Here is a 24,893-nt window from a genome sequence, read left to right as displayed (position 1 = left end):
TGGTGAATATAATCTATTCACCAATTACCTGACTTCCTTCAGAAATGATGGCATTCCTAGAACAAAACATTTTAACACTGTAGAGTCTCACTAATTTACATTGTTGACTGGACCATCTACTGTGAAATACTGAACTGCAAGTTAATAATTAAATGAAGATGAAATACAAGGATATAAATACATTTTGTAATGAACATTTGACAAATGGAGCTTAATCTGATGCTATTTTACAGCATAGTAAAGATTCTGCAGCATTACTTTGTATAATAACTCATTCACAGAGACCTCAACACTCACTGCTCATTTTTCAATGGTAAATACTATGTAAAAGTTACTAAAGTGTGAATTATAGAGACCATACTGTTATAAAGTTACTTGTCACTGTTTACATTAAGACTTTTTCTTCTTGTTTTCTGTGTGTTTGTCTGTATAGAATCATTTCTTCCTCAGAGAATGTATATAAAAAGTTGTAAGATGTCATTAGTGCTCCAGGAATCTTTCAACTGCTTTTCACAGGCTTGCACTGTGGCGTGAAGTGAACAGAGAATATACAGTAACTGGAATTAAAATCTCAGCTTTTGCCAAGGTAGCCACATTAAGGATCTGTGGTATCACATTCTCTACCACAGTATATTTAGAATAGGATGCAACTGTGGTAACTGCACGATATTTGTTGGTAAGTGTTAAAATAACCCCATTATGATTTTCAGTGTATTTCCATCTGAAAATTGTACATACTTCAAGTAACACAAGATCATTAGCAGAAAGTTAGCAAAATATATTTTTGAAAATAGCGCTTTAGTCAGATTTGCTGATGCCTCTGTCAGTCTCAGATGCTGAGAAAACAGACACTCAATATAAACCAACAGGGATAAAGAGAAAAATTTTAAAACAATTTCAGGACTTGTTACTTAAGAGTGCTTTACAGGGCTGGCTCTAGCTTTTTTGCTGCCCCAAGCAGCAAAAAAAAAAAAAAAAAAAAAAAAAAAAACACGCCGCGCCGCCCCCCCCCCCCGCCAAGCGCCACTGGAACACCCCTCCCCAGAGCGCCGCCCCCCCGCACCGTTGCCCCCTCCCCCCCCCGTACACCGCCGGAAACCCCCCCCCCCCCGAGTGCCGAGCCCCACACCGCCGCCCCCCCCGGCGAGCGCCGCGCTCTCGGAGCCCGCCCCCGCCCCCCCCAAGTGCCGAGCCCCGCGCTGCCCCCCCCCCAAGTGCCGCCGGAAACCCCCCCCCCCCCCCGCGCTGTGCTGCCGGAGCCCGGCCCCGCCGAAACCCCCTCCTCCAGAGCGTCGCCCCCCCCCCCCCCCCCCGCTGAGCGCCGCGCCGCTGGAGCGCCCCCCCCGCGGAATGCCACGCCGCGCTCCCCCCGCCGCCCCAAGCATGTGCTTGGGTGCCTGGAGCCGGCCCTGGTGCTTTATCAGAAACTGGGATTTTTTTAAAAAAAGGTAGCCAGTAACCACTGTGGTTTTCTTTATGCTGCTTGCCAGACTGGTGTATGTACATATGATTTCCCACATTGGCTGCTGTTGTGCTGTGTTAAACGAGAACTTCAGAATATACTGTGCTTTCATATGCTGGACAGAGATGAGAGAAAGCAAAAAGCTTCTCCCATCTCTTCCCCCTCCCCCCAATACAGAGACAACCAGTGCAAGGCTTGAATTTAGTGAATGGTTCATAGGCCTTGTCCTGGATTTCTGCACAGGGGTGGGTTTTACTCAGCAAGAATAGCAAGGCCACCTGTATATTATGTTTAGTCTTTCTGCCTTAAGGGTTTGTCTATACATGAAAATTAATCCAGTATAAAGTAGGGTGTGAATTGAAAGCAGATTAGCTATTCCTGTTTAACTCCATATGTGAATACTCATATTCCAGAAAGAGAGCATTCATAAATGGAGTTAATCAGAAATAACTATTTTGGAATAACTCCCCCATGCAGACAACCCTTAAGAGTCTGATATAATCAGACAGGGCAAATTTAACTTTGCACTACTTTGGTTGGACGGGTTTGGCAAGCTAAAAGTGATTGTTGAGCTGCTAGTATGATCTCAGCGAAAAAAAATCTCCCCCACAAAACAAGAGTAACACAAGAACATCCTGCACATTGTTGTTACATGGATGCTGCTGCTGCACACTAAAGTTCCTTAGTGCGACCTGACGTACTGCTGTAACAGACATCAGAGTTTACCAGCAACAGGTAAAAGCACAATGCAGAACTTTTAACATACAGCAACAGGGTCCACACAGCGACTTAGTGTGTGGCAAGTTAGTGCACTATAGAATTAAACCCTGGCTTACCGAGCACCTAGTTTCTGTGTGGGCAAGTCCTTACGAGTGAAGCATACCCCCCACTTCTCCCACACCAGCCGTGTTGTGTGGGGGTTAGGAGTGCTCGGAGCACACCAATCGGATCGGGCCCTACAGGCAAGATAGATGTGGAACGCCTAGTTTGAGGATCCCACTGGGGCTTAGGCATGAGATAGGCACCCAGACACCTACACTGAGGCAGCTATGCACATACTCACTGGGATAACATAGTTTAAGCACCTACAGTTAGGCAGCAGCTGAGCTGAGCATCTCAGTAGTGCTTAAATGTTGACTTAGGCACATAAATCCTTTTAGGGATCCAGCATCAGAGTCTGGTGATCACATCAACGTACATGGCATGCACTGCCTAAACACTGCTATACAGCAGCAAACAATGAGCCTTTATACAAAGCAGCAGCAAACAGAATGTACATCTTTGATGAAAGACAGCATTATCTCAAGCTGTTAATATTACTGAATCCACATCTATCCTATATATTCCTGACTTAACACCCACTTTGAACTACTGTCTGAATTAGTATCAAAGAATACGAAAACTGAAATATTACTGTGTTCAAATATGACAACTCCCTCGGTTTTCAATCAAATTTGGTCATACTACTGATTTAACTGGCACTACTCACAATGGCTGCTTTTACATTTTTACTTTGAAAAGACAAAGATTTATTGTCATATTTATTAGCTTCCAATTACATTTTTAATATAAAAGATATGAAATTGCTCATTTGCTTCAGGATTCTTGGAGTCAGTGGATGCGGTTGAAGATTTAAAATAATCTATGCTTTTCTGTATCTTCTCATCTCCCTCCCACTCTCTTGTGACTCACTCTTGTTGAGGGCACTGTTATTCTGTTAGAGTCTGGTTAATCCTCACTAACATAAATAAGACCAAGATTGGGAGACAAAAGCAGTACATAATGATTACAGCAAATTAAAAACATTTCAGGACTTTTCCAAAACACAGAGGTTGCACTGGTTTAACTAAGGATATTATGTGTTGCACAGATTTAATTAAGCCAGTGCAATTTTGTCTGGGGACACAAATGTTAACTTCAGCCATAAATTCTGTGGTGTTTGTTGCATCCAGCCAACAGCTCTGATTATAGTATATTTACCATATTATAAATTGAAAAAAAGTAATTTGTCTTCTCTTCCTTATTCTTAACTAATGAAAAATGAAACAACCTTTAAAAATATACTGCATGTCTATGGGATTTGCCAGTTTTTTACCTTGTTTCTTTTAACACTAAAAATTCATATTATAGAGGCTTGACCAATGTGATAAACTTAGATTGTTTCAACAAACTTATCAATTTTAAAAGATATTTCCATTGATATGAATCTTGTTGGTGGCCTTCCTCACTCCCCCCCCCCGTCCTCCAGAAGCCATACAGAATATCTGCTTTTAAAACAGACCCACGTTCCCTTAAGTCTTTTACTATAGAAAGTACCCCTAAAATATATAATTCAAATTAAAAATAAATTCAGCAAACATTACATACCTCAACAGCTGGGACAATGTCTATGCCGACAGTCAAGAATTCTTCAAACTTCAGAAATGGATTAAAGCAGCTGCCAACATCAAGTAATCTAATTTTTCCTGAGGGGGGCAGCAACCTAAGAAAGTAGAAATTCAGTTTTATCAAATGCTATTTGTTAAAGGTATATTCTGAATTAGACAATTGGAGCAAAAGAAGGTTATGTAGAACATTAAGTGGTGACTAAATAATAGAGGGGGAAATTATTTATTATTTGTACTCTGAAGTTGCCTAGTGGAGGTCCATTGTGCTAAGAAGATGGCCCCTGCCTTAAAGACAGTACAACTAACAACAAGGTGAGAGACAATAGCTGAACACAACAGAGACCAGGTGGGGAGCACGAGGCAACAATGAAACTATTCTGATCAGCATGATAAATACAGAGTTTTCTGGTTTTGGTGCTACGAGTCAATTTTTCAAACATAAATTCTACTGAGGCCACTGGTTGAACCAGAATTACCAAAATGAAAAGGCTGAAGATGATATTACACTAACATGTTACAATAAGTAAAAAGAGATTTAGGAATACGGTGTATGTTTTGAATAACCTTGTTTTTGTTAGTCTGATTTCAATAGTTGCACTAGTTTCATACTATAGTTAAAAATACCTCTAAAACAAACAGGAGACTATAAATAAAACCTCTAGTCAATACATAAAGGTTTAAATATTATTTCATGTATAACATTTTTGTTCTCTTTGTAAAGAACCATGCACACGACAATAATTTTACACACACACACACACACACACACACACACACACACACAATGTATAGTGTTTCAGGAAAAAAGCGTCCTCACAGTGAGATTTATTATTTGTGTTGTCTCAATGTCTACAGACACAAATCATGCCACTGTAAATGTCCAATGTTAGCTTCATTGTCAATACTGTATATATAGCAAAATGACAACAATGCTCTTAATTGCAGAATTTAAATTTTTATTTCACATAATTTGGATAATTATCAGAATACACTGCTGTTTTATCAGAAGTATATAGCATTAGACTTGCATTTAAAACTATTTTTGCTAAGTACATTACTATCAATTTAAATAAACTATTCGGATTCAGAAGTATCTTTGCATGACAGCACTTCAGATTACAGAATCCGCCAATGTGTGTGTATCATCCTTACAAGTTTCAAGGTGTTTTTTTAAAGTTAATTTAATGTTTAGAAAGGACTTAAATTTGTAACCTGCATCCAAGGAAAAATAGCAAACAGGTGATAACTAAAGTTACTATCTGATGGTAATCCAAAATCTAGAGATGAAATTTTTTTACTATTGACTAGAGTTACTCACAAGATTTTGAAGAGAAATTTAACACAGTTAGTACTAATTACCCTGATCAGTGACTGGGGTTGGGCTTTTTGTCACACTTATTGTTTTAAAATATTAGATAGTAAACTTTTGGGGGCCTGGACCATCTGTTTCATATCTTCATACTTGGAGCCCAGCCTGAACCTGTAATATAAACAATTAATGTACTTGTAATTTATGAAGCATCAGCCCAGGTGTCATACCTTCATCACTGTGCAGGTGTCTGTTATTTTTAAATGAGTTTGGCTTGGGCACTCTTTCGGCTGGTATGATAAGGAGGACTTTGAGAGGTATAAAGAAAGCAGAGCAGCCACGTTTACAAATTAGATAATTAGAGAAACACCTCACTCTTAATGATTCCACAGTCTGACAAATTTGTAGTTAAGAAAAATGAGTTTAGTGCGATCAAACGATTATGCAAGGACTAAAAATACAACTGGCCTCACAACTTGAGGCAGAGGAAAAAAACAACAACATCCTTTTCGCAGAGAGCTCTTGCAGGAAAAAATCAAAATTTTAATAAAGAGTCGTGCAGTGCTTTCACTTCCTTCCACATCAAAAGAAAACACCACTTTGAAATAAACTGGAGTACAAAAGAAGTAGCTACTCACCACAATGGTTCTTCAAGATGTCCCCGCCTATGGATGCTCCACTGTAGGTGTGTGCACGGCCCTGCGCCGCTGATCGGAGAACTTCAACAGCAGTACGTCTGGCCCGCCACGAGGCCAGCCAGCGTGCACAGGCATTCCCTCCTCAGTTCTCTCTCTACTGCAGAATCAACTAGTGGAACTCCAAAGTAGAGGGGAGGAGAGTGGGTCGTGGAGCTCCCATAGGGGGACACATCTCAAAAAAACCATTACTATTGAACAAGATGAATAACTTCTTAGAGTAGTGTCCTTATGGTTGCTCCACTGTAAGTGACTCCCGAGCAGTAACCATCACTGGAGGATGGGACTTTGGAGTCGAGGCCGATAGAGATGACAGTACTATGGCACCAAATTAGGCATCTGTAGCCAAATCCCCTAGAATAGCACAGTGTTCTGCAAAGGTATGCACAGATGCCCAGGTAGCTGCTCCGCAGATCTCAGATACAGGGATACCCTTTGAAAAGGCGATCGAGGAGACTTGTAGAATGTGTGCATATTGAAAATGGGAGTATTACCCCACCCAGTTGGTAGCAAAGTTTAATATAGCCAGAGACTCACATGGAGAACCTCTGAGCTGAGATCACTGCACCTTTCAATCTATCCACAACAGAGAGGAAGATTCTCAGAGATTTTTCTAAATGCCTTTGTCCTGTCCAAATAGAAGGCCAAGGCTCTTCTCACAGCGAGCATATGGAGGATAGCTTCCCTATTGTCCTCATGAGGTTTGGGATAAAATGTTGAAAACTGAATAAGTTGATTCATGTGAAATGCAGAAGTCACTTTAGGGGTGAACTTCACATGTGGTCTGAGTGTGACCTATCAGAGACGAACACAGTAAAAGGAGGGGGGGGGGGATGCGCCATCAAGGCTCTCATCTCCCCTATCCTTAAGGCTGAAGTGATGACAATGAGGAACACTGTCTTCATGGAAAGGTGAGTTAGTGAACAAGTAGCCATGGTTCAAATGGCAGTCTAGTCAGTCATTTTAACACTAGACTGAGGTCCCATTGGGAGTGAGGGCCTGGGTTGTGGGAAGAGGTTTGCTATGCCTTTAAGAAACCTCTTTGTAGTTGTGTGGGAAAAGGTTGAATAGCCTTCTACCTGCTGGTGGAAGGTTGCGATTGCTACTAAATGAACCTTCAGCAAGTTAAGAGAGAGACTTGATTTCTTTAAGGTTAACAGGTAGTCTAGGACCAGCAGTAGGGCCGCTGTATTAGGTGTGACACCCTTGGGTTGGCACCAGATCTGGAACCTCTTCCATTCCTGGAAGTAGGTACAAAGAATAGTGCTCTTTCTATTGTGTAATAGCACCTCCTGTACCTCCTCAGAGCGAGAGGTCTCTATGTGCTAGATCTATGAAGGCTTTGAGTCGCAGGATCCACAGATTGGGGTGGAGGGTTTGTCCCTCATTCTGCAACAGAAGGTAAGGAGTGACTGGTAGAGTCACTGGTTGCCAAAATGCCAGTTGCTACAGTTTGCGTAGCCCAGGTGTGGATGATAAGAATGATATTTTTCCCTTTTTATCTTGAACAGGACCTTCAATAATAGAGGGAATGGGGAAAAGGCGTAAAGAAGGCCCTTGTCCCAAGGAAGGAGAGTGTCTCCCAAGAAGCGTCGTCCAATTCCCGCCCTGGAGCAGTACTGTGGACATTTCTTGTTCTGATAACTAACAAATTTATTACTGGTGTCCCCCACTGTTGGACTAGGTCATGTAGAATCATCAACTGTCTCCCATTCATGTGGGAATTTGTGGCTGATGCGGTCAGCCATCGTGTTGTGTATTCCTGGTAGTAGGCCACCGATACTAAGATGTGTGGGAGATGCAAGTTCTCATCCTCTGTGCATAGAAGCTATGGAACTAGTGCACCGTCCTGTCGGTTTATATAGTGCATGCAGGCCATGTTGCCCATCATGACCTTTGTATGCATGTCCTTGATCAGTGGGAGAAAGTGAGCGCATGCGTTTCTGACTGCTCGAGCTCAAGCAGGTTGATATGGAGGCCTGTCTCCACAAGAGACCATTTGCCCCGTATTTTGTGACCATTGAAATGTGAACCATATCCTATGAGGGATGCATCGCTAATCAGGAGTAGAGATGGGAAGGACTGAGTAAACGGGATTCCTGTAAAGATGTCTATTGGGTTCTTCCACCAGTTATGGGATAGTTTGACCCTGGTGGGCATTGATATAAGTTTGTTTATGTTGTCTCTGTTTGGCTTGTAAACTGAACTGAACCATGCTTGGAGGCATCTCATTCACAGTCTGGCATGAGCAATAACTGATGTGTCTGTGGCCATGTGTCCCATAAGTTGGAGACAATGCTTGGCCAAAATTTGGGGGCTGTCTCTATCAAAGAGGTGAGATTGAGAAATCTGTGATGTGGGAGGAGGGCCTTTGCCTGAATGGAGTCTAGGTCGGCTCTTATGAAGTCTAGTCTCTGCACTGGTATTAAAGATCAATTTGTGTTTGTTGATCTGTAGACCCAGATTCAGAAACAGGTCCCTTGTGACCTGAGTGACCCGTTGGGCCTCTGTGTAGGACCATGCCCTGAGAAGGCAATCGTCCGGGTAAGGATAAAACATTATGCCCTGAGAGGATAAGTGGGCTGCTACTACCGAGAGGACTTTGGGAGAACACCCTGGGGACTGATGAGAAGCCAAAAGTGAGTGGTCCTGGCCCAGCGTGAATCTGAGGTAATACCTATGATTTGGTATGAAAGAAATGTGGAAGAATGTATCTTGAAGGTTGAGAGCCAAGAACACCCATTGTATTCATGCTTATGAACATGTAATCAATTAATGTAAGGAATCAGTGAGATAGTGTGAGTGACAGCCAATGGCAAAGCAAAGAAGCAAATAATACTATGTTTTCATAAAAGGCGGTATCTCAGTGAAGGTATAAATCTCGAGACAGGCAGCCAGGAAGATTACCAACAAGGAAATGTAACAGCATGCTAAACTCGGGACCGGACTGGAAGCAGTAGAGCCTTCCTGTGGATCCGAAGGGACTCCGGGGACTCACATTGCCCTGCTGCCGATCTCCGGGCAGCTGTCGTCTGGCCAGCCTCAGCCACCTGCGAAATCGAAACCAAAACCCAGGCCTGCAGTCTGTCAGCATGAATATGTTGTGCGTGTGAGAATTATTGCGCAAATAAGGGAAGCAATAAATCAACCCTCAGTACTGCTTTAGTTCGACCTTTGTTTGTGGTTATTTCATGGCTGGTTCCAAGAACGGGTAACAAGATGTACTGGCATAGGCTCTATAGTGCCTATGCTGAAGAGATGGTTTACCTCTTGACTTAGTCAGACTCTTGTGAGAAGGGTCTCTGAAGAGGGACAAGGAAGGAAGAAGTGAATGGCATATCCATTCTGGATGATTTCCAACACCCATTTGTTGGAGATTATCCATTCACAGGTGCTGCGGAACAGGGTAAAGCAGTCTCCGAAAGGAGGAGTGGGGTTTCCCCAGCGTAAGGTACCAAAGTATTTCTACAGGCACCTCCACCAACACATAAAACTACTGCTTCAAGGTTGAGGGCTGAGATAAGTCAGTTGTGGTCCTGATTGCTTTCGCTTGGGGAACTTAAGATTTTTCTCTGTGGCTCATAAGAGCTCTGTGATGAGCATTAAGATGTGTACTGTGATGACGGGTTTAAACTGTGACTGAGGGCTGTATTTTCTCTTGTAGGCCAGCATGTATATCCCTAGGGATTAAAGAGTCACCCAAGAATCCTTCAACATGTGACGGGATGCATCTGTCTTTTTGGTGAACAGCTTCTTTCCCTCAAAGGGAAGGTCCTCCATCATGCTTTAGATCTCTTTAGGGAAGCTGTACAACTGCAGCCACGAAGCCCTTCTCATAACCACAGCCATGGAAATTGAACATGTGGCCATGTCTGCTCAATCTAATGTGGATTGGAGAGACGTTTTCACGACCCCTTGTCCCTTGTTAATTAGTGCCATAAATTGGTCTTTGTGGGAGTCCGAGAACTGATCACAGAATCATAGAATATCAGGGTTGGAAGGGACCTCAGGAGGTCATCTAGTCCAACCCCCTGCTCAAAGCAGGGCCAATCCCCAACTAAATCATCCCAGCCAGGGCTTTGTCAAGCCTGACCTTAAAAACCTCTAAGGAAGGAGATTCCACCACCTCCCTAGGTAACCCATTCCAGTGCTTCACCACCCTCCTAGTGAAAAAGTTTTTCCTAATATCCAACCTAAACCTCCCTCACTGCAACTTGAGACCATTACTCCTTGCTCTGTCATCTGGTACCACTGAGAACAGTCTAGATCCATTCTCTTTGGAACCCCCTTTCAGGTAGTTGAAAGCAGCTATCAAATCCCCCCTCATTCTTCTCTTCTGCAGACTAAATAATCCCAGTTCCCTCAGCCTCTCCTCATAAGTCATGTGCTCCAGCCCCCTAATCATTTTTGTTGCCTTCCGCTGGACTCTTTCCAATTTTTCCACATCCTTCTTGTAGTGCGAGGCCCAAAACTGGACACGGTACTCCAGATGAGGCCTCACCAATGCCGATTAATCAAGTCCCTCGATCAATAAAGGCATGTAGTTTCACATAGTTCTGGTAGTCATATGTGGCTGACAAGGTAATTTGCTTCCTGGAACTGAAGAGTGGCTGATATATGGTCCTGTTTGGCAGAAAAACACATTCGTTTCCCATCTCGGTAATACGGGTTGGATTTAAACTGGCATTGACAGCCCGTCCAATTAATTACATCTGCAATGATGGATTTTGGAGGTAGGTGAGAAAATCAAAATTCAGTGCCCTTCACCGGCACATAATACTTTTTGTCCATCCGCTTGCATGTTGGCAGGACGGACAGGGGTCTGCCATATAACTCTGGCAGAAGTGGAAGAGTGTAGAATGTGCACAAGTTTGTGGTGAGGCTCTGCCACTTCATGCAGCTGTATTTGCAGGGCTTCTGCCACCCTCTGAGTTAAGTCCTGGAATGATTTAAAATCATCCACCATGGATGGCGGAGAGGGCACACCTCCTCCTCAGGTGAGGATGACGAAAGACAAGTTGAAGGGTGTCTTCCTTTTCTACCTCAGCTTCAACTTCCTCCATCAGTTGTTCAGGAGGTTCCAACCCCTTTGATGCTGCAGCTGAAGGAGGATGCCTCCTTGCCTGTGGATATGCTACACTAGGGGCCTGGGAGACTTCTCATCTCTTGGCCCTCCTTGGGATCTCAATCTGGCCATTAAGGGTGGGGGGCTGGCAGTGGATACAATGGCTGTCCAAACCATGGAGGCTGAGGGTCAGACGGGCGGTACATCTGGTGTCCATGATGAAATTGGGACTCATAGGGTGGGTAAGACAAGTGGTGGAAACCCAAATCCCCTCCCTCACTAGCTGACTCTGATGAAGAGAAAGGAGGTACGCAAAATGGAGATATCATGGAGTCTAATGCTCTGGGAGAACTCTCTACCCCAGCCCCAGTACTGAGTAGGGATGAATCCAGTGCATTTGATACTGAGAGAGCCCTTGCGCACCGGAAATCTGCCGGTGCGGATGGCAGTTGTGCCGGTGGTTGTCGGTGCCAAGAGGCTCGTACTGACAGAGTTGAAGATGAAGACCCAATCATATGGTCCGTCAGTGCCAAGCACAGCAGAGTCAAGGTCTGTACCGATGACTGCATCAATGTAGCCTTCCCCAGGGCAGATTTTCCATGCTTTTCACACCCCCGCAGTACTGATACTTCTTTGCCTCTGTCCCTCAGGTCTTTGGGCAGACCAAATTGCTCTGTCAGCTCAGTACTGGGCGTGCATTGGATAACAACTCTAGTTGGCTTTGGTGCCGTTGGTACCAATGATACAGATGGAGCTGGAGATCATTTCTGGCTTGATTGGGGCTCGTTACGGGGATTTGCAGACCTTTTTTTAGTGGATTTGAGTGAATGACATCTCTTTGGAATCACCTGCTTTTGTAGTAGAAGGTTGCGGTGACAGCTCTCGCTGGGACTCCGGGGGTTGAAGGGCCAACTCCATGAGCAGCAGTTTAAGCCTTCCTGGACCTGGGTTTTAGCTGTTAGCACCAACCACACTTTTGTGGATTGTGCTTTTCCTCCAGGCAGCGAACGCACTGCAAGTGTCCATCCATCGCTGGGATGGATTCTTTGCAGATAAGGCACTTTTTGAAGCCTGGAGAGCCAGGAATAGCCTTGTCTAGGGGGGGTTCTCTTCCACTGGGGTTGGTGGGAAGCAAACCCTTTCTTCTCTTCTCTTTTTTTTTTTGGCATGGCATAAACAAGGTACTAAAAGGAAAAGGCTTCAAACGAAGCTAAAATTTGCAAAACTATAGGGAGTTAACGATCCATGAACGGACAGCTCTTACCTCAGTCTCTAGCCAGGGATGGTTGAGAAAGAACTGAGGAGGAAATGCCTGCGCATGCTGGCTGGCCTTGTGGCGGGTGGGGAGCCGTGCGTGTGGGCGGGATGGACTGCTGTTGAACTTCTCTGATCAGTGGCGTAGGGGCGCACACTCACCTACAGTGGAGCACCCATAGGGAAACTACTCAAGAAGAAAAGGGACATCCCCATAGACTATTCCGTTGGTACAGTCTGCCTGACAAGGGATGCAAGATAAGGGCAGAAGAAAATAAATGACTAAAATAGCAGGAGCCCAAAAGCTCCTGAAAATGGCCTCTTGGAAAAACTTCTTTACTGCTTTTGTCCTGTTCCAGAGGATTAATTTTCCCTTTGATCTCAGGATTTGAGGTTGTGTGTACTCTCTTCTAGATCTTGAAGAACTGTAAAGTTTTCCTCAATTGCTGGATTTCCTCTTTTCTCCACTAGACTATTTATCTAGCATGGACAAAGAAGGATTTACTAGTTTCTAAGGGCTTGTCTATACTTACGCGCTGGTTCGGCGGCAGACAATCGAACTTCTGGGTTCGATTTATCACGTCCAGACAAGACGCGATAAATCGAACCCAGAAGTGCTCGCCGTCAACTCCGGTAATCCTGCTCGGCGAGAGGAGTACGCGGAGTCGACCGGGGAGCCTGCCTGCCGCGTCTGGACCACGGTAAGTTCGAACTAAGGTACGTCGACTTCAGCTAAGTTATTCACGTAGCTGAAGTTGCATACCTTAGTTCGAATTGGGGGGTTAGTGTAAACCAGGCCTAAGGCTCAATTTACACAGGAATCTGGCTTTTTGGTCACACTGCTCCATCATCTTCTTGATTAAGGCAGTTTTCAGTATTGACAGTGGGGCTCTATTCTGTTGCCAGTCTTAAAACATTAATTACTGAAGTACAGTAATTTGCTTTGTTCTCATGGTGGGGTTGTGCTGTGTGCAACACAAAGAAGCAGCTACTTCTTTGCAAAAGCCTACTTTAATATGCAGTGCTTAAAGTGATCTCATTTCTTGCTGAGGAAAGCAAAGTTGCAAGTGAAATCCCTGGACAGTTCCTACACCTTGCCTTAAAATTCTGAATACACAAACTTTATAGGTTGGAGTATATATTGCATAATTAAGAGAGCCATTAAAGTGGAGATTTTCAAAAGTTGCCTAAGGGATCTGGACATCCAAATCCCTCAATTTTGACAATCTTATCCTACATTTATCCTCTTGTGGATTGGGAAGGAAAGATGATTGCCCAAGCCCTGATCGCAATTTCACATTCACACACCTTTCACTATGCAAACTGCTAGAGCCCTACATTATAGTTTTATCTTCTGGCAAAAGGTAGCTGGGAAGAAAAAAAAAGCTTTCAGTGCCATTGTGAGTTAGCATGAAGGTCAATTGAGTAACGCAAGCTGTTCCCTCCCATTCTATAGTATTCAGCACCCAAGTTTATATTAGCTGCTCTTTTTTTCAGGTGGTGTGACCATACAATTGACACCCATACTGAACTGCGTATAAGGTGCATTTGCTGGTGACAAAGGCTCATTTAAGTATTCTTGTCATTTAGACATTTTATTTCAAAATTGCTTTCTGGAACCTCTTGAACCCAAAGGATGTTTACCAGAAAGTAGTACTTAAAAGACAATATTTAGACTATTTCTTTGACTGCAGAAGGAGCATAGTAAATGTCAGTAAGACATTCTCCTTACATTTTAAATTTACTGTTTGTTTTTCATAAATGAGTTAAGAATTCTAACCAAGACTGGCTACATTTTTTGCCTTCTCAACTTTGACTAAAAAGGTCCTAGCAACAACGGTGGAAGTTTTGACAGGAGCAGGAAGGCGATGGCAGGACCTTCCACAGATAGATCCCTTGAGAAAGCTCTATAGAGATAAGACTGTTCCACAGGTCTTCTGCATGAAGGATTTGAGTCACCTGGACAGAGATGGCCCCATCATCTTGAGAGGACGTGAACAGCTTGAATCCAAAGAAGCCCTACAGCTGCTGTTTATGCCAGATCATAATCAGAACCAACCTTTGGATCCAATCTCTGACTGACTGAGAAGACTAATGCACACTATTGGATTCTTGTTTGTCCCTATACTTCTTGGATCTACCTGGTTCTATTTAAAACAACAACAAGGAGTGCTACGAACTAAAGAACTGGCTGCTCTGCTAACAAGAAAAGAATCCCAAGGCCTCCTGTCCTGATGGATGCAAGAATTTTCTTATAACTAGACGAGAAAAGCTACTTAACATCACAAGGGGATCCTCCTTTGGTGGATTTAAGACTTTTTCTTAAGCAAAAACCCAAAGAGCTATTTCACACAACATTACTTGTGTTCCTCTTGAATCAGAGCCCTTCCCTTCTAAAAACATTCAGTTCCCCAAGATTTCCTCTACGACAACAACTTTGGAGGAATATTTTGTCAGGACGACGAGTCTTGGATCAGACTTATTTCCCCCATCTTCCTAAATGGAAGGAACTTAATAGTCAAAGTCAAACTACACAACCTTCCCCCTCGTCCTACCTACAAACTATAAGCTTGGTATTAGACAAATACTTTAAACTACCCTAACAAATTCTGATGACGGGAGAGAATTGGGTTCATCACCCACCCAAGCTGTCAGAGAGAGACTGAGGGATTATTGGAGTAAAAGCTTTTATATCCTGGGCTCCAGAATACTGAGCCAGACAAGCATTTGTATACCCTCCCAAAAAGAGTGCTATTAGGAGAAAAATTTGGAGGGGTAATGTTGGGGATGGGGGGAATTAAACTTCAGAATAAAGTTGTGCCACAACCCTATTGGAATTGTACTTGTTGCCCTCTCTAAACTACACAGATTGTGCCCAGAATTCCAACTGAAGTCAATGGAAGATATGGGTACCCAGCATCTCTTGAGGGGGTGGGAGGAGAGAAATCAGGCCCTGTTAATATATATCAAGTTGTTTTATACAAATGGAAGAATACTCCAGTCATCCTGCCATATGATTGCTTGTCAAAGAGCTGAAACAAGACATGAATGCTTTACTGCCCTGCCAGAAGACAATGGTTTACGTTAACCACAACCTTATCTAAGAAAAAGATGCATCACCAAAACAGAATGGTGCATTTAATATTCTGATTTTGAGCTGAAAAGCACCTTGGAGGAAAACCTATCCTATAGATCATAACTCTGAAGCACCAGTGGAGACTGGCAGGGGATTTTTGTCTGCACTTGCATTCTTGTGCAGTAACATTTATTGTACTCCACGTTAGGTAAAATTTACTACACTCTTGGTTCACTATATGTTTAATAATTGTATCCATAACTTCTTAAGGAAAAATGGAAAATATCAGCTTATTTTTTAGTCAAGGTACCACTATCTGTTCTCCCCTCTGAAGGATGATTATCTTACAGGATTGATTTAACAAGGGACTTCCAAAGAATGTAATGGAAACTGTTTTTCTAATAAAGTTGTACATATAACAGTCTAGAATTTTACCCTACAGAAGTGTGTGGTGAAGCTGCCTGCTATTCAGTATAAAGAGAAATTTATGTTCCAGTAATTTCTCATAGTCCGTTTTCCTCTCTCCTACAAAACAAGAGTTCATTCATCAAGCAATACAGGTCTACTTACCATGAAGCAGAAGAATACACTGGCAAAAACAGTAAATACAGTTGGGCTCCATACTCTTTCCTGTCAGTCTTTTAAAAGTCACACTATCACCGCAATTAGAGAACTGTATAACTATACATAAAAAAGTAAAGAAAATAGAAGGGAGCAAGATTCGAGGGGAAGAGGTCAGGCTTCAACAAAATTACCAGCATGCTGATTTCCCCTTTTCATAGGTCTCCTCTTCTATGATAAATAAAGAATAGACATTGCATTCAGCAACATTGGACTAACAGTGCAAAAACAGTAAGTTGGGCTTTCCTGAAATGACTGTGTTGAATAGTTCTGAACCAAAAATCAACCCCTGAAAAAATATAGGTTTAGGTGTCAACACACAGTAGTGCAGCAGGAACTATGTAGCACCCTTACTGTTAACAACAAATATCAACTGATGCCTCAGCTATCTTCAAAAGTTGGCAGAAACTGTAATGAAGTATGAGAAGATGCACAATTATTTTCAAGCGGAAGACAAGGTGACAGGTTTTGAACCCTAGCTTCCTAGTAGGTGCAGCTGTAATGCAATCTATGTGGATATTAATTTATTTATTGTAGAATGGGAGAAAAAAAAAAAGAGTGGACTGGATGTATTTATTTCCACCTGCAGTGAAACAGTATAACTTATCCAGTGGAAAAGGATGGGTGTTAAAAGAAAGATTTTATTTACTTTAACACCTAAAATGAATGAAGCCTCTTTAAAGAGGCCAGTTTGTAATTCATATTTTAGCCACAGTAAACTAGAAACAAGGATGAAAATAGGTGGTTGAAATCAGTAGCCCTCAATTGGCCAAAGAGGGTACTAAGGCTCCATAACCCACTGCCAACTTTTGAGTGACAGTTGACAGAAGAATACAAGAGACTTACATTTTCTTGATCTGTGGGTAAATCAGTCAAGATGCATACAGATTCTAATTTATCAACTGTAAGTATTAATCTTTGTTATAAGGCATCCATACATATACATTACTGTTATAACATGGCAAAAACATTTCCAAGCATGTGGTATTGGAGGAGACTTGGGGCAGGGAGAAGAGAGAAAGTTAAATTAAGCTCTGTAAGGCAGTCTTGCACAATTTTAATTCCATGTTCTGTAACACTATCAACTAATTTCTGCCTACTTTCGCAGTATAGTAGGTAGTCCAATAGTCTGCATTTATCAAATTATTATCGGTAGTCAAAACCTTAGAATAATTGCTTCTTGAAATAAACCATAGTAATTAAAGTTTGTGACTTATCACACTACATAAAAGATAATTGAACAAAAAACCATTAGAATGCACTCTGGAACTATACTAAACATTACCACTAATCTTTTTTGAAGGATAACTAGCTGAAGTATCATAACCAATTTATTTTCTATGTGCATCCCACACCTTATTCATTTGCATCTCAAGCTGATACAGCATCTTTCCCTCTTTGTACTTCCATTACATAAAACTAGAAATAATTAAAAACGGATTACCTTTTTGCTGTATGAAGAAAATTTGCACCAGCACTGCCAAATTTAACACAATCGCATGCTTACAAATAGTAATTTGATTGTTAACTATTACATTATTTTCTTCTGTTTATATAATCAATGCAAATGCTACGTTAATAGAGTTAATACCTCTGAATTTAAAATCTTGATATGTGTTCTACTGTATACACACATTATGGAAGGTGTTTTGTTATAGGAGGATGAAACACAAAAAGTGAGACCCTGTTTGGCAAACAGTTTACACATTGGTGAAATAAATATGGAGATCTAGACAGAAGGATACCAGAGGTAGTCTTACAAAATAGTGTAGTCTTACAGTAATAAAACTGAGACAAGCATTCCTCAAACTTAATTTGATCAGGCTCCCCCTGCTTTGTGTCTGTAGTCGTTTACGTTTCACCCCACCACACACCCCGCCACCCAGCTCTGAAGGCAAAGCGGAGAGCAGCAGCTGCTGACTAAACACCCAGCTCTGACGGCAACACCGCGCCAGCACAGAAGTAAGGGTGGCAATGTGAAAAGTGATATTTATCAATACCACTTTTTACAACAGACTCAGCACCTTATTGCCACCCTTACTTCTGTGCTGCTGCTGCCACCCGGGGCTGACAGCCGGAGCCCTGCTGCCTACAAGTGAGGGATTGGGGGGGTGGAGGGAAGGAGATCCTGAGCAGCGGGATTCGAGCTATCAGCCCCAGGGAGGTGGGACTCCGGCTGTCCCCTTTATTCCTGCCTCCTGGGTGTGCAGGGCCCTTCTGCATGAACCCCAGCCACCTGGGGCTCACAGCCAGAGCTCATTTTTTTTTTTTTTAATTAATAAAGAGTTCACAGCTTGCACCTACTATAGTTTGAGAACCCCTGCCTTAGACCAGTGGTTCAAACTTTAACAACCTGTGAACCCCTTTTACTAAAAAGTCAAGTCTCACGAACCCCCTCCTAAAAATAAATATTTCCAGGGAGAAAATCTCCTTTACCTGAGTATAAACTATAAAAGCAGTGATCTTGGAAATATAAAATGTGTTTTTATGACATGCTTATTACACAATTATTAATCATTACAGTATTTTTATTACATTATGAAAATGGCAACACTCTTCCAAGATCTCACTTTCACAGCTTGTATCACTTTGAATAAGCCTGTTATAAGACAAGGCTCCTATGTTTCATCCAGGAGTATCAGATGTGAAACAGCATGAAGGTATTTAAGAAGCCAACTCAAAGAGTTCCTCCTACACAAGCATTCAGGTCTTGAGCAGTCCAGGCAAACAACGCACGTTACAACAAAGCTTAAACTTGTTCTTCATAATAATTTTAAAAACAATACTAGCTGCCTATTTAATTTTAAAAACAGCAAAAAATATCCATCTCCCTTTCTATTTCTTATAAGGAGTCTCAAAGTATAAATCTCCTCAGTATGATAGATATGCTTGCTTTGATCTGCTTAGTTCTTCGAAGTCCAGAGGCTCCGGACTGCTGGCTCCGTGCTGCCTGGGGTCCCTAGGGACAGCTCTGTATGCCATTAAGGCATTTTAACCTGAGAACCCCCTATAACATTTCACAAACCCCCAGAGGTTCACAAACCCCAGTTTGGGAACCATTGCCTTAGACCAATGGTCTAAGACCACTGCTGAGTTTACAAAGGAATGGTTAAACTCTGTTGATCTCCATTATACTTTGGAAAGTACTGAAATTACGTCTCATGCACTAAAATGGACCAAGTATAAAACCAATAGTTTAAAATTTAAATTTCTGGAACAGTAAGATAAAAAGTAGCTCTGTCTGGAGTTATTTTCCTAATTATTGCGTCATAGTAGCAAATCTATAATTATGGATGAGAAGTAGGTTTTATTCTAAACCTAGATGTTGTGGCAATAAGTGCAAATGCCTGTAAATACAGTGAGTCAAAAGATTATTCTTAAGAAAGAACAATTTTTTGTCCAATTCTGAACCAAGGTGAATTATTTTGTTCAAAAATCTTGGTAAAATTCCATTTGATCATTCTGAAGTTATTGGAGCATGAAAACTGATGTTTTATATATGTAAAGAAAATTGCTCAAGTACTACATGAGCCCAAAACTGTAGGATGATTTTAAAACTAAGCTTTCCAGGTACAGTACAGTACTTAATTCTCAGTGAGAAAAGTCTTAACATGTTTGAAGAAATTTGATTTGGTAATAAAGTTATGGTTTCAAAAAGTACATACTACGCACACAGTATGATTTTCCATTACCATTTTTAATACTGTACCCAGGTGCACTGGGGATGCCACACATGAAAAGAACCACTGCAGCACCATATAATGCTTCATGCCTGTATGTGATGTTATCTGCATCAGATCCAGATTGAAATTTAAGCTGTTTTTAAAGCAGAAATTTAACAAGTTCAGTATTTTTACTAGTGTTGAAATAAGCTCCCTCGGGCACTAGTTCATAAGTTTACTTCCAAAACTACAAAATACAAAACATGAGGTACTAGTTGCATATTAATGAAATTATGGAATGTAAACTACTGTTCATTTTTAGACTATGCCTTAAAAATGCCTATAAAAGATCTGAGAAATGAGATACAGCAAATCAGTTTTAATATTAGTTGCATCCCAGTGGACTAAAATCATGATGAATTCTCAGTCATTTAAAAGTATTTTCTATCTATCTGGCATGTCAATAAGAATCATATAGCATCTGTCAGCCTTTTTCCCTGCAAGTATGTACAATACAAGAAATGTTCAATTCTGTAACAGCAGCAACTTTAGCCACATCACAACAGCACGTCAGTTACTAATCCTACAGAACTGTGGATTTATCAAGAGCCCCTAGACCTTAATTTTATTTTATTTTTTTGGCTGCAACTGTTGCCAGTATGATTAGTAGTGCAGGACTCCAAGAACAACATGTCAAAACAGAATTAATACTACACATAATCCCATCAGTTAAGGTCCTATGAAACTTTCCATTGGCTTCAATGTCTAGATGATAAAAAATTCACTCTAAAATGAAAGTGACAAATTCTCAGTTAGTAAGAAATTTCCACAAAAATAAAGTGCTCTCCCACAAAATATTGATAGTTAGACGTGCAGAAACAAAACCACCTCTGATATTAAGATACTTTGTTGTTCTCCTATATAATAAAACTGATTAAATTTAAAAACAAATACTAATAAATGATTAAAAACAGATTTTGTATTTAAATACATTTTCTAAAAATAAACTATTTAAAATTAAATTTGAAGTTATATTAAGGCATCAAGTTTCTAGAATCTGGTAAAATCATTTAAATAAAAAGTATGCTGCATCAATGAGCTCTCCTCAAATTTTAATGAGTTAAAGGGTGCTGCTTTTTAAAAATTATATACAGAATCAGAGGGAAAACAGTCTCATCTTCTGAGGTCAACTCAAGCTTTATAAATATGTCACAATGTCAGGTACTGCATTAAGTATCTAAGTTATTTACATTCTTTATATTTGGACAAATATAAATACCAGCATTTACTCCATTGTAATTACTTTCAGATTCTGTTGTGCAGAAAAACTCTTTGGTTTTAGTTTAGGCAGCAGGTAGACAGAGGACATTTTCTTCATCTGAATTAGTTCAAAGTTGAGAAACTGACTGGGAGTTGAAAAAGCTGTAAAGCTTACTTCCTTTTCCAATAAAAACCAGGTGGAAGAGGATGAGATCTACTAATTCTAAAAATTTGAAGGAAACTGGGTCAGATTTTTAAAGATATTTGGGCACCTGAAGATGCAGATAGCTACCTAATCTGCGTAGGTGGGGTTTTTTTTTTGGGGGGGGGGGGAGAAATCAAACTAGAAACCTACCTTTAGGTATCTTTAGGTATGTAAAGACCCTTGAAAATCTGTCCCATGATGACCAGAAACAGTCAATTAATCAACTACTGTTAATATTTCCTTTGTTTAATAAATCAGTTTTAAATGCAAAATATATTTTGATTAAATTTACTTTTTTTCTTATGTATCCAGCACATTTTAAAAGGTACTTTTGTTTAACTAATAAGAAGCCATTTAAAAAACAAAATCTGCTTTTGTATATTTAATTTAATTCTAATTTCCATCCAAATGCAGCTTGACACAAATCCAGGAGTAAAAAAAACCTGGAAAAAATGTTAAACAAAACAACACATTTATTCAGGATCTTGATTTTCATGTTAAACTATATAATTACTTAAATAAATGCATGTAGATATAGTGTATCCTCCCGGTTAGCACAAAAGACTAGTGTAAAGGCTGTATCTGGTTGCAAATCAACAAGAATTAACCTATCTTTAGGAAAGTAAAAGTACAAATGCAAATCAATAATTTAAATCAAGGTTTCCAACTTGCAGATTCAAGTAAGGATTACAATTCCGAATTCAAAGCACTGATTTAAATCAATCCACCCTGTTAAAACAATTTTTTTTTAATGTCCGTGTATCTGAAAATTTTATAATCCTCAAGAAGCCATCTGCAAAAATCATTTTATCCCAATTAAATGTATTTACCTTACAGCCTACATTTGTTTATTGTATGTATATTTAAATATACATAAAAGTAATGTATAAATCCAGGTGCTGAGTCTACACAAGATTCCTTCCTCCCACTCAAACCTAGCTGCAAATCCATCTGACTTATTTTTTATAGCTCATGCATTCACGCACCTTTAACATTCTATGACAGAATCAAAGGTGAAATTATTCAAATTATATTTTCACATTTTTAAGCTTCGTCTTTAGGGGCAGAGATACCATTAAATAATTTGTTTGTTCCCCTTTTCTTAAGAACCCCTGGAGAACCCACCTTGGCTATTTCAGTATAATAACCGGCTAGTAGTTAGTATCAATGCATCATCTTTCAAAGCCTTATACAGATTAAGGGGTGAGCACATAGCATTCTCTCTAGGCAGAAAAGGAGAACGATGTACAGTTGATATGCAACATATGTTGCTTAGTGAGAAGGGAAACTGCTCCTGGGTATGGAGAAGTTGGTGGATAGACGACAATTTTGCTGAATACAGCAACTCATCCTCCAAGTGTTCTGTAGAATTTTCAAGTCAAAACTTACAGGCTCTACTGTGAGACTGAGAATGATGGTTCTTCACAATCTTTCATATCATGGGACTACTTAAGATTCTCACATGGGGCAGAGGCCTGATGGAGACACAACATTTTTTAAAAAATGAAAGCGTTGCTTGTAATATAAGCCTTCAGAATGTAGACTGATTATTGGTCATTGTGATCTTTCATAATCCTCCTCCATCTCATCTATTACAAGGTTAGAGATCCAATCTCTCTCTCTCTCCTCCCCACCATATGGTCTGTGAAAATCTTCATCCTCTTCAGCACTTATCTCAAGATTTTGTTCCTAGTTTCAATGTCATTAATATGATACATCAGCACTACCATTAAGGCGGAACTGTCAGGGCTCTCCTTCCATCTCCCACTCCTCCCTACAGACATACAAGTCAAACTGATAGAAGAGCAGGATCTCCTTGAGATATATACCTCCTAAAAAGGTGTGGATGAGGAAGCTGTTCTCTTCTACTTCATGACCCAGCGCACCAAGCCTCCTCAGCATCTGACCAAGAGCAGACCAGTTGACTGAGTTTTCAAAGAGGCTGCAAACAGCTACATTTGTAAACTATCCGCTGAACAACTTGGTGATCAAAGGAGATTACGGACTCTACTTTATAGTTATTGAAATATAAAAAACAATTATCTTCAGCCACGTCATTACAGTGAAAAATATTCTGTATTAGAAGGAAATGCTTTCTAAAAACTAAAAGAACTTGCCAAAGAACTTGGTTATAGGGGACCTGCAAAGCAGGGCCGGCTCCAGCCTTTTTGCCGCCCCAAGCAGCAAAGAAGGTAAAAAAAGAAAAAAGTCATGATCGGCGGTACTTTGGCGGCTGCTCTACCGCGCCGCTTCATTCTTCGGCAGCAATTCAGTGGCCGGTCCTTCCATCCGAGAGGGACTGAGGGACTCGCCGAAGACCCAGACGTGCCGTCCCCTTCGGTCAATATCCTATTCAGTTTGAGTGAAAAGTATGCTTTTAAACATATTCAAGTCAGTTGAGGATTTTTGTCATTAAGGTGGAATTCCAGGGGATGGTTGGAGCTTCGTGAAACCTTTCAGTTTGCACTGTGAATATATTACTTGTCAGGTGGCTAATTGTCTTGCTGCATGTGAAGCCTTTGAGAGCAATGGGAGTGCCTCAAAATGAAGTGCCTCCTCAGTGCAACAATACTAGCGTAAACATGATAAATATGAAAAAAAGAAATATGGAGGAGAAAGGGGAAATTGTGTTTTAAGGAACTCAACTGTGCAGTACACCTCTACCTCGATATAACACTACCCGATATAACACGAATTTGGATATAAACGCAGTAAAGCAGTGCTCCAGGGGGGCGGGGCTGCGCACTCCAGTGGATCAAAGCAAGTTCAATAGAACGCAGTAAGATTTTTTTGGCTCCCGAGGACAGCGTTACATCGAGGTAGAGGTGTACTTTTACTTTCTTGTTTAGCCCTGGTGGCTCTTTTTTTTGGTTCTCTTACTATGTTTTTTTAATCTGGGGTATACATTTAAGTTGAGCCTCTATTATGGTGTCTTTAAAAAGATTCCATGCAGTATTTTACTTTTGGTGCTGTACCTTTTAATTTCTGTTTAACTAACCTCCTCATTTTTGTGTAGTCCTCTTTTTTTAAATTAAATGCTACAGTGTTGGGCCGCTGTGGTGTTTTCCCCGCCACAGGGATGTTAATTTTAATTATATTATGGTCACTATTACCCAAGCGGTCCAGCTATATTCACCTCTTGGTCCAGATCCTGTGCTCCACTTAGGACTAAATCAAGAATTGCCTCTCCTCTTGGGGGTTCCAGGACTAATTGCTCCAAGAAGCAGTCATTTAAGGTGTCAAGAAATTTTCATCTCGGTATCCCATTCTGAGGTGATACATACCAGTCAACATGGAGCTAGCTGAAATCCCCCCACTATTATTGAGATTTTTTTTATTTTTACAACCTCTCTAATCTCCCTGAGCATTTCACAGTCACTATCACCATCCTGGTCAGGTGGTTAGTAATATATTCCTACTGCTATATTCTTATTATTCGAGCATGGAATTAGTATCCATAGAGATTCTATGGTACAGTTTGGTTCATTTAAGATTTGACTTAATTTGATTCTATGCTTTCTTTCACATATAGTGCCACTCCCCCACCAGCATGACCTGTTCTGTCTTTCCGATATATTTTATACCCCAGTATTACTGTGTCCCATTGATTATCCTCATTGCACCAAGTTTTTGTGATGCCTATTATATCAAGATCCTCATTTAATATGAGGCACTAGTTCACCCATCTTATTATTTAGACTTCTAGCATTAGTATATAAACACTTTAAAAACTTGTCACATTTTAGCTGTCTTCCATTAAAAGGTGTAATTGAATGAGACTTTTTTCATTTTACTGTTTCTCATCAGATCCTACCTATATTTTATCATCTTCCATACTCTCCTCCTCACTAGGACAGACGATCTCCATTAGTAGATCCTCCTCTAATGGATGTCTCT

General features: G+C 40.9%; 1 protein-coding gene across 3 annotated transcripts in view; it reads right to left on the bottom strand.

Annotated features, from left to right (window-relative positions):
* BMT2 (base methyltransferase of 25S rRNA 2 homolog) overlaps nucleotides 1-24,893 on the bottom strand; it is a 59,767-nt gene that overhangs the window by 4,223 nt on the left and 30,651 nt on the right. For all 3 annotated transcript variants that reach the window (XM_065556535.1, XM_065556532.1, XM_065556542.1), the window contains one exon: nucleotides 3,830-3,944. In XM_065556535.1, the coding sequence (XP_065412607.1) occupies nucleotides 3,830-3,944 (115 nt within the window). The remainder of the gene's footprint in view (nucleotides 1-3,829; nucleotides 3,945-24,893) is intronic.

Source organism: Chrysemys picta, chromosome 1 (genome assembly GCF_011386835.1).
Source record: "Chrysemys picta bellii isolate R12L10 chromosome 1, ASM1138683v2, whole genome shotgun sequence".
Taxonomy (NCBI): domain Eukaryota; kingdom Metazoa; phylum Chordata; order Testudines; family Emydidae; genus Chrysemys; species Chrysemys picta.
Note: the sequence above shows the minus strand (reverse complement) of the source record. Positions and strands in the feature narration are given on the sequence as shown.